General features: G+C 44.8%; 1 protein-coding gene across 1 annotated transcript in view; it reads right to left on the bottom strand.

Annotated features, from left to right (window-relative positions):
- camta1a (calmodulin binding transcription activator 1a) overlaps positions 1 to 14,689 on the bottom strand; it is a 271,771-nt gene that overhangs the window by 34,233 nt on the left and 222,849 nt on the right. Inside the window, exon 6 of the mRNA XM_035657274.1 lies at positions 1,599 to 1,752. Coding sequence (XP_035513167.1) covers positions 1,599 to 1,752 — 154 coding nt within the window. The remainder of the gene's footprint in view (positions 1 to 1,598; positions 1,753 to 14,689) is intronic.

Raw genomic sequence — 14,689 nt, 5'->3', positions numbered from 1 at the left:
CAAACTTAAGAGTTTGATGGTTTTACCTATTCCTGATAAAGGAAAAGGGGAAATCTGTCTAGCTAGTTCATCTATACAACATCTCAACCTGCTATATAAAAAAAACATTCCTGTGCAGTGTAGAAATGTACTAATACATGTGAGTTGGGTTTTCGAAGAAATAGGTCAGTCTGGGAAAAATGCAATGTACGTTAAGACCTAATGTATAATTTAAGATTAAATAATGCATGGATAATACAGCATGAACTCATTGCAAGTATTTGCTCCCTACATTGGAATGGGGGTTGTTATCTCACAGGACCACTAGATGGCAATGTTGCTCCATCCCTGAGCTTGTGTTGACATGCTGGCTGGTCCAGGAGAAAGAGAGAGGGATAGAGAGGAGAAGAAAGATAGAAAGCAAAGACAGAAAGCACGAAAGGGTTTTTTTGCTCTTTATGTAGCCCCCTCATGTAGCCTGGCAGCTAGAAGGCATCTCACACTCACCCTCTTTGTCCCAACAACTCCCAAAGTTAATGACTTTACGCATTACTGCAAATGGTGCTTGGTTTTTACATTAAGCCACAGACGTAATGAATACAGTAGACTGTTGTTGTTCAGTGGCTGTCCTGAGGTAACGCTTTATGTTAAAATATGTCCTAAAAGTGATAGCAAGCAGAGCAGTGAGAAGGATGACAATATAGCCAAGACCTCAGTGGTGATGGTCTGGACTGCCTTGTCAGTATGCAGCCAGCATGTGTGTGTGCTTGTAAAGCTGCTGACACGTTCCTCTTTACCTGGCCACATCACCAATAATTGGCCATCGGAATATCAGTCACGGCCCTGCCGGCTTCTGCCAGACACACCCGAATCACAGTCTGGTTGTTAAAGGTATCTTAACAGCTCTCTGAAAGATTTTCAATGCCCCACAAGGTCCCCATTTGGCTATTATCATCATCAAACAAACCCTGACTTTTTCCAAAACATTGCCTCAATCTTTGAGCAGGTCTGGAGACTCATAAAAACACATAGTGCATCTCACAGAGCATTAGTAAAGCTGATAACAACAAGGATCAATCCATTTGGTGGAGTGTCCCGGGTGGTTGGTAGAGCGAGCCAGAGAGGGGGTGGAGGGGGATTTCTGGTGAGTCAGACATTCTTGCTCCCACACACTAACATGAATCAATAACTAGCTTGCTGCCCTCCTCTGCCTTCACTTCCTCCTTGGGCCAGTGGGGAGGCACACTCTCAGCCTGGCCAGAGTGGTGCCAGAGGTCTGGGGAAGAGCTGAACTTTGACCCATAACTAGCAGACAGCTCCAGGAAGAGCACACACTCATATAACAGTGTAGGAACACTGGCCGAAGATGCTCTCTGACTGAGGTGCTGAGGGCACTTAGTGTACCAGCTATCAGCTAATAGGACTAGACATTAAATCCTCAGACGAAAACAACAGCCACTATGTTTAGTCTTTCCATGCAAGTAGAACTGTAAAGTCTATTAAGGCTGTCTTAGAGGAGACAGCAGCTGTTTATATTAAAGGCTATGAATAAAAGTTGAGACCGGGGTGACAAGAACTGATGAATGCATAGTCCTGAATGTGATTATTCAAATACTCACACATGGGCTTGAGCTGGCCAATCAGTTCCTCCTTGGTCCACTTGGCCCACTCCTTCTTGTCTGTATTGATGGAGCACAGGATTGGACCACATGGTTTCCCACAATCCTCAATGGCTGGAACATTCAAATAGTGGACGAGCACAATATCAGGGTTCTGTGGGGAACACACAGAGAACAGGAGGGGGAGGTTAGACAAGATGACACCATGGACAGTCCGCCTAAGAGCATGGTTTCTTGAGGATACAACAGCAAGGAGTGGTAGTGACACATAGATACTGCGGCTCAGCTGTGAGGGCTTTTATGTGGAACATGCCAGCTGGTTGGTGAGAAATAAAATGTTGCTGAACTAGAAACACTGGATAGTACACACACACGACAGAGCCAAAGAACAAGAGAGTAAATGCACAACCCAAACCACAACTAGGGAGCAGAACAAATTTGGAATCAGAAATCTGCAATAATCTCACTCATTATGTGGCTATCTGTATCTCTGTATCTCCAAATGGGTGTGTGCTTGGATGTGTATAATAGTGTCTGTGCTCATTTATGTGTGTATTTGTATGTGCATATGTGTGATAATTACAATGTGTGCTCATGTAACACACTTATGGCATTTTGTCAAGTCCTCCCACATGGTGAGTTGATGCCCTCAATTAACTCTGCCTGTATTTACCAAGTCAAAACTCAACAATTTGCCGCCTGCAAATTGTTACTGGGTTACCTCTGCAAATTCCCTAAATTGACAGCTTATGAATAATAGGTAGCGTTTAAAGGAATGTTGTGCTGGTGTGAGTAACATCAATTCGCTTCTGTAATCATGAAAGGCTTTGATTACTGAGCATGGCAAAGACTCACACAAGGAATGTTCCCGTTTCAGTCCTTATCGCTTCCAATTTATTATAAACATCCGAGTGCCACTAAGCCCACACAAACTTAACTCACAAATAGAGCACAATATCCCAACACTGACGCATAGGATACAAATAAAAGTTGCACTGATTATAACTGACCTGTGGGTAGCCAAATATAAGCAGGTATAAAGTATATGGAATTGGGTATTTGTCATGAGATCTATGAATAAACATAAGCAAAAAGGATGCATCACACTTACATGTGTGCATGCACTCGCAGCTAAACAAGACACAAGAATCGACAACCAACAAAGACCTTGATAGAGAAAAATGCTGTGACAACATGTGTGTGTGACTGCAGTTTGAAGCTTCATCAGTACTAAGTGGCAAATAAATCAAGGTGCTGTTACTGTAGGTCTGTGCTCCCTCTCAGTGTGTACCATTAATCTAAGACTACATCCCCACTCTCCCTCTCTCTTTCTCCCCTTTCATCAGACAGGGGTGTGGTTGGGGGCACACAGATCCAAAAAAACTATTACTTCTTTGAAAAAACATGCCACACATATCAACCATAACCATCTCAAGTTGTCTGAGCAGTCACACCTCGAGTAATGGAACAGCAACAAGTCGTATGTAAAGCAGTTTCAGGAGGACAGATGACCTCCCTCCACCACTTCCACTGGAGCTGGACATTGCAGTATGTTATCTCATTGCTTTCCTTGTCCCCTGTCATTGGTATGGACACTAGGTGACAACTGCTACCCTGTTTGGATGGAGATGGCGCAGGGTGGTGTGTGATGCCCCCAGATGGCATCACCAGCTGTGTCAATAGTGAAGAGATGCCCTCAATCTCTACTTGGAATGAGAGCATCAAATGTAGACAGCTTCATTCAATTATGAGTGTACATAAACGTATGTGGATGTATGGGTACAGACGGGAGTGAATATGAATAGTCACACAGCTCACGTATTAGTGTGCGCACACACACACACACACACACACACACACACACACACATAAACAGACTGAGCAAGGACAAACTCATTAGAATACTGTGACACATATATACTCACAAGACACACAAGGGTTAGCTGTACACAATCATACACATGGATACGCACAAACTCCTCCTTCCAACACCCACATTTCCAGCTGTTTCCTACCTTTTCACACATAGCCGCACAAATATGCACGCACACACATATGCTCTAAACAAAAGGGAAGAAATCATGTGACAGCCTTACAGCTCATCCAAAGACAAGTAATATGTGCGGCTGTGCTTTACTATTAGGAATCTTCTATCTGTCTGCCAGGAACTTTCCCTCTCTTTCCACAGTCTTGTTTTGCCTAGTTCTCTCTTTTTACTTTACAACATATTTAACATTTCTCTCCCAACTCAGGCCCACCTCCACTCTGAGAAGAAAACAACACAATGAAAATGTAAAGCATCACATAAATCTATCAGGATGGTAATTTAATTTAATTTCCTGCTGGCTGCTTTCTTTTTCCACAGTGTAATATTAGGAGTTGTTTCTCTAGGAGTAGGGGGAAAAAGGCTGAGGGGGAACTTTTTGCCTGGATACTATTTTCCAGAGAAAATGAGATCTCATTAACTTATTGATTAATTGTGTAATGTAGTCTTTTGGTTGTTTTTTCACTTGTTTCCCATGCGGGTCTCAGGGCAGCTTTCCAGCTACACTTCCGCACTGGAAGGGAAGACTGGGATACAGTTGCAGGAGCCTGTGGTGTGCATGTGGGCAAGGATGTGAAAGTGTTTGTATCTCTATGTGTATATGTTTGTATGATACTGTGTGTGTATGTGAGTTTGCACCTATAAATACTGCATGTCAGCATGTTGGCCATATCTATACACGTGTGCCAACCAATCATATGTTAAGTCCTCTTAAAGCATGAATATATCGTGCATGCGTAAAATGTAACGTGTCTCCAGCCAGCATTTTGATGTTGCTGTGTTGTGTTAATGTTTACTGCACCTCCCTAGAACAGATGGATAGATGTTGAGATAATTACTAGCAGAGTCTTGGGGAGTCAGCCATGGGGGCGGAAGGCCTGCTGAGTGGGTGGTGGAGCGCCTTCCTGCCCCTCCTTTCACCACTCTCTCTCTCACAAACACACACAAATACATCAGCGTACAAAGGCATGCATGCGCATAAAAAAAAACATACAGGCGTGCACGCACGTTAACAGTCTAAAACAGTGCATGAGACACACATGAAAAAGTTGGTGTGCCAACACTTTGCACACACATGCATATGCGATATGCAGGACATCGCCATCGCAACCAGAGGATAAAGGTGCTGTTGTAGCCAGGCAACAGGTTTTTCTGGCACCCACGCACTTAGAGGAAGCCAGTGCTCCTACGATCGCTCAGTGACTGCCTACCTCATCCTGAAGTCATACACCCTGTTCTACTCCAAAAGACAAGGAGGGGGAGAAAGAGAGTGAGATTCACTAATGGAGCGGAGGACACAGACGGAGTTCGATGTTGGTGGAGACAGATACAATGACCTTCTACTTTGTGCTGAATGTGAGGTAGTGAATGAGCATGTTGAGCTGGGGCTGAGATGTAACTAACTGACACTTGACTACAAAGCACATCTACTGGTGGAATCTGGTATGTGTGGTCAAGTAATGTCTCTGCTGTCTCACTAAATGTGACCCTGCCACAAATTTGCCACTCTCCTGAATCACCTCCATGTAGTAGCTACTCGAACAGCCCACCATAGCTCATTAAGAGACAGAGAGCAAGGGAAGGAGACAGAGTTAGAGATAGAGATACGTGAAAAGACAGAGAGACAGAGACAGAAAGAAGAATGAGAGTAACAGCTCTTATATTGTCAGACAGCGCTGCTCAATGGTTGTACTGTACCATAGTAGGCCTTGCTTTCACAACCCATGCACAGGAGCGATAAGAACACCATTAACATGAAAGGATCTTAATTGAGAGGGGATGCTTCATGCAACGTGGATGAGCCTGGGAGTGCAGGTGGAAACCTTGTTACTCTCTGATAAAATAACCCACACCGAGGAATGGGGGCTTCAAAGCCTGTCAAACTGAAGGGGAGAGCAGAGCATCCAGGGGCTCAGGTATGGAAAAAAGCCCCCCTTTCCACTTTTACTCTGAGGAAAAAATGGGTAAAATAAGCAAAGGAGGGAAGGAATGAGACAGTTCTTCATGGGAGAATTGAACTAGTAGGCTACAGGGATATCCATTTCAATACAAAACATCATGAAAGCAGGAGCAGTCAACTGTTTTGTCACAAAAATTCAGCAACAAGGTATAAATACAGAAGGGAGGCGCATGTGTTTGCGTCTGCCTACATTAAATCATAAATAGCATGTGAATGAGTGTCTAGAGGCAGATTTCTGTATGTTGGTTGGCGTATGCACATCAGTATGCATGCAGAATAAGCGCAATGAGCTGTGAGTCTGAGTGCATCTGCTATTTTGACTGCATATTCATGCTGTCTGTGCTTGCGATGCATATTCGAGTTTGTGGTGTGCATCTTTACATATGTCTGTGCAGTTGCATGTGCAAAAGGAACACCTGTGTGTACTATATGCATGTGTTTGATGCTATGTGCTGTGGTCCACTGAACGGGTACGAGGGGTTATTAAGGCCCTGCTCTCTCGGCTGTGCGTGGGCAGTTGCCCTGGCAGTGGCACAGTGATGGATGGCGTGGGGTGCCAGTCATTAGGTAGCCTCCTGGCCTCTGGCACTGAGGTTGCACTCTTAAACACCGACCTCCCCCGCCTGTCCCCAAACACCACTGCTCATTTCAAGGTCAACTGCCTCTGTGGTGCTGTAAGTTCACCTCCACAAGGCACAAGACTTCTTCCTTTTGTTTGGAACCTTTATCGCTCACTGCCAACGGGTGTGTTTTGGAATGTGGGGGTGGCTGGCTGGTGCCTTTGCCTCGTGCAGACACACAGAAGCACAGACACACACATGCAGTACATGAACACACACACATACAAACACACACACCGAGGTAAACAAAACCCCACGTCAAACCCTCCCAAAAAGGCAGCAAACAGCCTGAAGCGCCTGTCTAGGTAGCAGAGCAATCCCCTATCTGAACCTGCCCCCCCCCCCTCTCTGGGTCCTCTATGACAAACTCTTTGTTTAAATGTTCCCAGTTTAGAATACAGACACCCTAATTGGGGTGTCTGGAGTCAACGCTCAACTTAACTGCTACAGTTCACCCTCTACTGCACCCGGCTCGCCACCAACTATAACAGTGCCTGAGTGCCAAGCTAAAATGACGCCCAGGGTGGGTACCAACCCAGGGGTAAGAGCCAGTTTACAGCGGGTTTCTTAATGTGAATTGCCTCAATTGCCTCCATCCAAGGTTTGTGAGAGGGATGCCAGAGAAGGAGGCACAGCAGGAGATCCTTATTTAGGAAGATTCATACTCCTCCTCTTTACCTCCGCTACCTAGTGTACTGGCTGGGAGATATGAAAGGCAGAACTTGGAACTTTTGAGGAACAGGAAGAGGCCAGCATGTTTGAGCGTGTTTCAGAGGAAGCCAGGGGCTGAGGCCTGTGATGTTTAATTCAGTAGCACATAATCACTCCGATGGAGTTGAGAGCGGGGCTTTAAATAACTCAGCTTAGAGGGGCAGAACTACTTCACTCTGGGTGGGGGAATACAAGTCTGTGTGTGTATATATGTGTGTGTATGTGCACGTGTCTGTGCACTTGTGTGTGTAATTGTGCATATGTGAGTGCATCTCGCATCTCTACTTGTCAGTGAGCGTGCAAGAGTGCTCCTCTATTTTTGTGTGTGGCTCCTCCCTACTTTGAAATATTTTATTTGTGCAGTGCACCACAGTAAAAGGTGGAGTGTGTTTGTTGCTGTGCCAAGCATCTGCATGCATTACAATAAAAGTGCAAAAGGCCAGTATCCAGAGCCTGAATATGGAGGAGCATTCTGGATGCCAAGCAGGCAGGCAGTAAGTCAGGCGGTAAGTCGGGCAGTGAGGCATTGAAGCCCCTTTAGCTGCCACAACTCAACTCACAGTTTACAGCCTACTTATTCTTCCTAAGGCCCTTAAAGAGCACACTACCCTCTCCATCAGTTGCGGTGGTCCCAAGTGAGAGGCCACGCTGCCCAGGGGCAAGCTGAGAAAGGGCCATCAGGAGCCCATCCGGCTGCCATAATGGCCTTGGCTGAGCCCATGGCACTGATCCTAATATTCAGTGGCAATCCAGGTGACACCGAGTCACACTGGAATAAAAGGAGGGAAAGGAAGTCACTGAGCTCTCTCAGACACACGGAGGATTTAACCATGTGCTCTCTCTTCATGGTTCTTTTCTTTTGTTTCCGCCTCAAAATAACCTCTCAACCTCTGGCTTTCTCTGAGTCTTTTCCACTCGCTTGCTCTCTCATTTTCATCTCTTCCTCCTAGGGCATAGTGCAATTCATTTGGAGGAGGAAAACACAGCTAATGCCCTCCCTCTCTTCTGCTCTCAACCCTTTCATATCAGTGCTGAGTCTGATTTGTTTGTGTGCGTCGTCTTTCTCCCCGTGCCAGTTGCTATTTATGTGCCTCTGCCCGTGTCTGTGAGCGAATCAGGACTTCACAGGAGCAGCCAGGGGAGAAAGATGTGCTGGTGCATTTCTAAACAGGGAGTCACAAGGAGGACTGATGTGTGTCCAGCAGCAAGACAGTCCAACCTGGCCACTATCTGCTTCTGCAATGGCTCACTGAACAACAATAGATAACACAGGTTGTCAGCATCAACAACAACAACTGTTGAGGTTGTAACAGAAAACAGACCCAGTCAAGCACAAACTAGTAGAGCATAAATGCACATATATGTAGATATGTACTCTGACTACACACGCATCAAGAGACTTACACACAATGACAACAGCAATGGCCACAGGACTGCTGAGCCTGTGTGCTCTGTCAAGCATGGTGAGGGGCTCATTATTATTACTGGGCTGGATACTGGAGCAGCCCCAGAGCTCAGCTTGGCAAGACCTCTCTCTGGAGACACACACACGCTGGCCTCTACACACAAATGCACACACACATACACACCATAAAAATGGGTAATCAAACGTCTGCCCCTGGGAAAAAAAATGCTCAAATGGTATCCTAGCAACCAATGGTGTGTATTGGGTCCACATAAAAAATGAAAAATAAAGACATGTGCATGTGTGTGAGACAGAGTGAAAGAATGAGGTTGAGATTAACAGTGCACATTAAAGAGAGATAGAGGGGTTTATGGGGTGAAGTACGGAGTGGTCAGAGATAAGAAGTCGTGAATGAGATATGAAAAGGTAATGAAGAGAGAAAGAGAAAAGGGGCCATCAGAAGTCTGCCAATCTGATCGACAAACACAAGCATTTCCCAAGCCTCTCTACAGGGGCAGTGTTGACTGCGAGTTGATGCATGGAGCAGGTCCACAGACAGTTAAGGTCATGGGAATGTTTTTTCAAATCACTGCTCAGAGAGCTCATCATGGGAATAAATCAGCATCTTACACACTGTTACAAATATGTAGCAGCACTGCAGGGGAGGGTGCTATACCAAAGGCTCACAATCAGGTGAGAGTAGTGGTTTGTAAAATTGCTGCAGAGCACGGTACAAAGAGGCATAGCTGAATCTCTGGGGCTCTAAAGAGTTTTTTGATCATTGCTGAACATTGTAACTAAAACACAGTAAGTCCCCTTTAAAATGATCCAACAAAAAGACAGAGTTACATTTTATTTGTTTATCTGTGTGCAAGTGTGTGAAATGCAAGGAGCCTAGCAGCGTGTAATTGTGTGCGTGTGTGTTTCCTTAAGATACTAGTAAGTGTGATTGTGTGTGTGCATGTTTGGTACATCTGTCTGTAAAATTGTGTGTGTGAGGTAGTGAGAAGCATACTATCTCCATCCAGCAGCTGCCACAAAGAGGCTTCCCAAAACAAGCGCAGGGCCATGACAGAGACAGAGCGACCGCAGCCTTCTGGTGGTGTAATAGGAAATTAATTGAGACCATCAATATGGTATTAATCATTAAAGCACAGGTGCTGAGGTGGCACTTTGCTGACTGCTCTACTGTTGGCAGCATTCACATACACACAAAGTAAAAGTTTGACCTGCTGTTTTGCAAAAAAGGAGACAGAAAGAGAAGTAAAGACAAAGGGAAATGAGGAAAAGAAAAGTTAAAGCATATAGGGACAGTGGGGCAGTTTCTATACACAGCAATTCAAGGTCATTCTTGTTTTGCCTATATCATGGTTTGTGTTCACCTCTTTTGAGCTCCCTCAGATAGCAACTAAATAGTGAGACAGAAATTGAATAGAAGTGGGTATTCTGAAAAAATCAAATCAGAAAATGTCAGGTAAATTTGGGGAAATATTCATCAACTCCCTTGGAAGCCATGTTTCTTATAACACCTAATCCTTCGTGAGGCAAAGCACAGTGAAGACTGGAGTGCCGGTGTTAATCAGCCAGAGGAGAGCCAAATTGAAGCAACTACATTAAGCCGTTAAGCACACCACGTCTCCAAATTGTTGAAGGTGTCTCACTGAGATGAATGCTTCTTCTTATGAATAATACATCACACACATACACACAGACAAAACCAAACACATACTTTATATATGTGTGCATGCAGACACACACTCATGCAACATTGTGTGTATCTCTTGCTGAGACAGTGTGACAGCTGTGCAGAATGCGAGGTTTGACAGGGTGATGTTCCGAACATTTTCTTCAGACTGAGTGAAGTCCAGCATCAAGTAGCCTCCACAGGCATTTTACACCAAAACCTCACCACCCCATGTCTGTCAGTGTCAAGGTTGAGCCTATGAAATGTTTATGATTCAGGAGCTGTAGATAAGATGGAGATTGATCTGGATTGAAAGGCAAATAAGATTGCCAAAGCCCAGAGTCAGCTGAAAAGCAGGCAGAGGGAGCAGAGGGGGGGGGGAGAGAAAAAAAAGAGTAAATGCATTAACACAGGTCTGGCCCTGAGAGAGCACAGAGTAATGAGTACTTCCTCTACACACACTGAATACTGGGGAGAGAATATAGACACACCACCATGACCAGACGTTTGATGTGAGTGTGTTTGTGTGTTTGATCTGGTTGCCCGATTGCTGCTATGCTTGAGACTTGCAGCTCTTAGCTATTGACAACTTGTCCTATGATATGTTGACAGAAAGTTGAATGTTGTGTAAAGCTGGGCTAATGATGCTATGAAGAAACAGCAGGTATATTCAGGCTATTTCCTGGCCAAGATTTAAAATGTAGGTGTATAGGTCTGTGTCAGGAGACAAGGGAATGTACTATATATGAAGTTTTCATGTGAAGTAAAGTGACATATGGACTTTGGAAACTAGCCACTAGTACTGCACACACCATCAAAATAGGACTGCGTTGCTCTCTTTAACACCCTGGCGTTAACCTATCAGCTTTGATTTACGATGTCTAACAGTGAAACAAAAGGGGAAATGATGTCATCAAATAGAGCATTTTTCAAAGGCCAAAGGAATGTGTGTGCACGCATTAATATGTGCATTTGTGTGTATGCATATGGGACGGATGGAAGGATAAGACCCTTTGATGTATCCCCCAACGGCCCTGGCCAGCTTGCAGGAGAGGAACAGAGCAGAGGCCACCAGAGAGTTGGGGCCCAAGCCCTGGGGCCTGTTCTTTCCCTCCCCCTCTCAGCCTGCCTTCCCCTCCTTCCTCTGATCAATACTTGGTCCTAATCACTGAGGACAGTATGGTAGTCCTTTCTTTCTCTCATCTCCTCTCTCACTTTTTCTTCTCATCGTTTTACAACCTCAGCCTCTGCCATGCTATTGTCAGCTGGCATAAATTAAATGAACTTGTGTGTTCTCTGTGTGTGTATGAATGTGTTTGTGGGTCTATGTGTGTGTGTGGATCTCCACGTCTGCATGTGTCCACACTTTTGCATGTGTTAGCTGTGTGCTGGCCATAGACATTTTTCCAGTGTTTCTGTGGATATTTGTGAAAGGGAGTCAGTTTAAGTCTCTGTAAATACGGGAACAGGCTTATACAAGGCTGTTAAAATGTATGAATGTGTCTGTGAACAACAAGATAAGACAATATCCTTGAAAAAGCCACACCAACATAAACCCCAGTGAATTATGAGCAGCATGCACAAACTTGAATAATAACACATCCCCTCATTTCGGTGGCTTTATCCCAGTTATCTAATTGCCCATGTCTTTTTTTTTCTTTAATAAACTAATGAATGTGGCTGGGTTGAGGCCTGGAATCACATAGGCAGCAATAAGAAGCACTGCTTTAAACCCCAAACTGCATCAGAACAGCTGAATAATTTGTAGGAGAAATAATTACGGGGCAGAAGAGCAGGCATCAATCCTGGAACACCGACAGTGCCCTCGCTGGAAACCACCTCACCCATAAGCCAAGGCTCCATTAGGTATTGTCTGGGGCCCACAGGCTAATTTGTTTGCATCAATAATACATTCAAAGGATTTATCTAACTTGCAAATGAGTGTTCATTTACTGGTCCAAGAGGCAGGGAGGAGAGCAGGCAGCAGGAGAGAAGGTGTGAAAGGCTGAAACAGCTGGTTGGGGCTATCTGGGACACAGTTAACCCTTTGCTAGGCAACAGGACCGTAGTCCATATCTACCAGTTAGTCAGTAGTATTCAGAAATGGTTGGTTTTGACATGCTTGGCTAACAGCCAGTGTTTATGTAGGGCAGAGACAGGCCATGGTGCTGGTGACCAACCCTTGGAAAGGCATCAAAAATGAAGCAGAGAGCCTCCGCACAGCCACAACTTATTACCTGCTGCACCGAATATTCTCTGATCGTATGCCAGATGACAAAATGACAAAGAGGAGTGCATGTGCGTGTCTTTGTTAGGAGACGGGGATATGGCATTAGTGAAACATGGTGGGCTGTTCTGTAGGGACGCTGGGATCACCAACGCCCTTTGATCTCTGTACTATGCTGTCTCCCACGGGTGATATCAGGACATGCAAAGCCAAAAGTAGTGGAATGAAAATCAGGCGGGGGAGATGAGGGCTATTGAGAGTGAACTAGCGAGAGAGAGAGCGAGACAGAGAAAGAGAGAGAGAGAGAGAGAGAGAGAGAGAAAGATGGGAGAGGAGGAAGGAAGCTGGCCATGAACATATGCTGCCTCTTTGTGCCAAGCCCCACTGGCTCAGGCAACCCACGCATACGCTGCACTGCTGCTGCTGTTGCCACTCCAGCCCTCTCCAACACCAACACCATGGCACTACTTAGTCAAACAAAGCTGGAGAGATGAATCTGGAAAGAGACGGGGTCTCCCCAGTCTCAGCACTGCCAGGGTAGGGCTGCTTAGCTTGGATAACACAGTCTGATTATACACGCACACATACATATATAGAGTAGTTGTTCTCAGTTGTTTGGCTGGCCACCCCCTTTATTTGTGACACTTCTGATGTGGACCACCATATGAGAGAGATTTTTATAATCTAGTCACTTTCACTTTGATTCACTTTGATTAAATATTGGTAGAAGCTGCAAAATATTAATTTGTCCATGCCAGGCAAAACAGTGGGATATGAAAAGGCATTTTTTAGTATTTCTTTTCAATAAACTTGAAACACAGTGAAATAATTTCACAATCTTTCTGGGGGTTATCGTCAGTTGTTGACAAAACCAGAGAAAGCAAACATGATAGCAAACATGATCCCTTATACTATACATTAGCATGTATAGTATTGGTATCCATTCACCTGCAGGACAAACATTTACAGTAAGTGTTCTAATCTTAGTCATTATAATACAGTTTGTCAGACATGGAAAACTAAAGTCCTGTGTTATTTGAGGGGATGATGGGTAGGAAAATTGAAGAGGACTGAGGAGTCTGAATGAGAATATTGTTGATACTGACTGCATTATATTTTTCTGTTGAAGACAGTTTAATGGTTTGGAGAAACTGTGTGTGTGAGAGAGATATATTTTGTGTGTGCGTGTGTGTCAGACATGGACAAGAGAACTGTAGAGACTGGTACTGTGATGTTTGATGTACTGCACACCTAAAGGTATTATTAACACTGATGGTCTAGAAGGTTCAATTCAGTTTTCATTGCTTAAACATTTTATAAGCACCGGAATTAAAATTCACAGAAAGGTCACACACTAATATTTTTATACAATACTTAATAAGATTTTTAAGTTATATCATTTATGTATGAAAGATTTTGTGTAATGAGGCGCTTACATTAACTGCTGCAGTGCGGCTAGGGGGTTTCACAAAAATGTTTCAAATAATGACTGACCATGTATTTGATTTTACCATGTTGTTAGAGGAAAAGAGGGTGGGAGGGAGGGCAGGGAGTGGAGGGAGAGTGGGATCTGAACGGCTTTGGAACAGTACTGAACATGGCTCCCCACTGGGATTCAAACCAAGGGCAAATAAAAAAAAATGCAGGCAAACATCAACAGCACAGATCCAAATTGCTTGCTAACACACCCATGTGCACAAACACCCTTGTACACTCATAAATCCACACAAACCCACACATGTAATAGAGAACAAGAATGCAGACACACAAACACCCTCTGACGCCCAGATATATAATAACAAATGCTTGTATAACACCGAAATCAAATTCAGGGTTCATCTTGCAATCTGAGCCTCACAAACTCAATTCCCCTCTGACGTCTAGACGCCCCGCGTTCCACGCCTTTTCCGTGTGAACGAATGGGGTCAGTATCGTCACATAAACATCATCCTCTGCTCTCCCCCCCCTCTCCCCTCTCTCAGTGAATGGATGCTGAGCACTGGTGCATATCTACGCAGGGATGGCAAGGGCACCGAGGAGAGAAAATCAATACTATATCTCACCACTAAGCACAATCCCAACCAAAAGCAGCTGGAGTTTGCAGGTTGCTCCATAAACTGGACGGCTTCATCTGGCTGGCCGCTGTGTCGGTGGATTGCTACAGTAATGCACTACAGCACAATGGCCTAGGCCAGAGCCTGCCAGACACAGAGGTCTACACACACACACACAAAACCCACATACACAGAGACAAACAGCACGCTCCCAGGGGCTGGGGAATAGCAACAGCAATGAGAAAAACTCTCATGAGGCAGGAACAGGGTTGACAAACACACTCTCTCCTCCTTCACAAGCAAGGAAAAGCACCTCTGGACCATTTAGCCCACCCTTATAGTGGACTCCCACACACTTGCACATACACGCACACAAACGCACACAT

Source organism: Morone saxatilis, unplaced genomic scaffold (assembly GCF_004916995.1).
Source record: "Morone saxatilis isolate NCDOM2014 unplaced genomic scaffold, NCSU_SB_2.0 Contig15, whole genome shotgun sequence".
Taxonomy (NCBI): domain Eukaryota; kingdom Metazoa; phylum Chordata; class Actinopteri; family Moronidae; genus Morone; species Morone saxatilis.
Note: the sequence above shows the minus strand (reverse complement) of the source record. Positions and strands in the feature narration are given on the sequence as shown.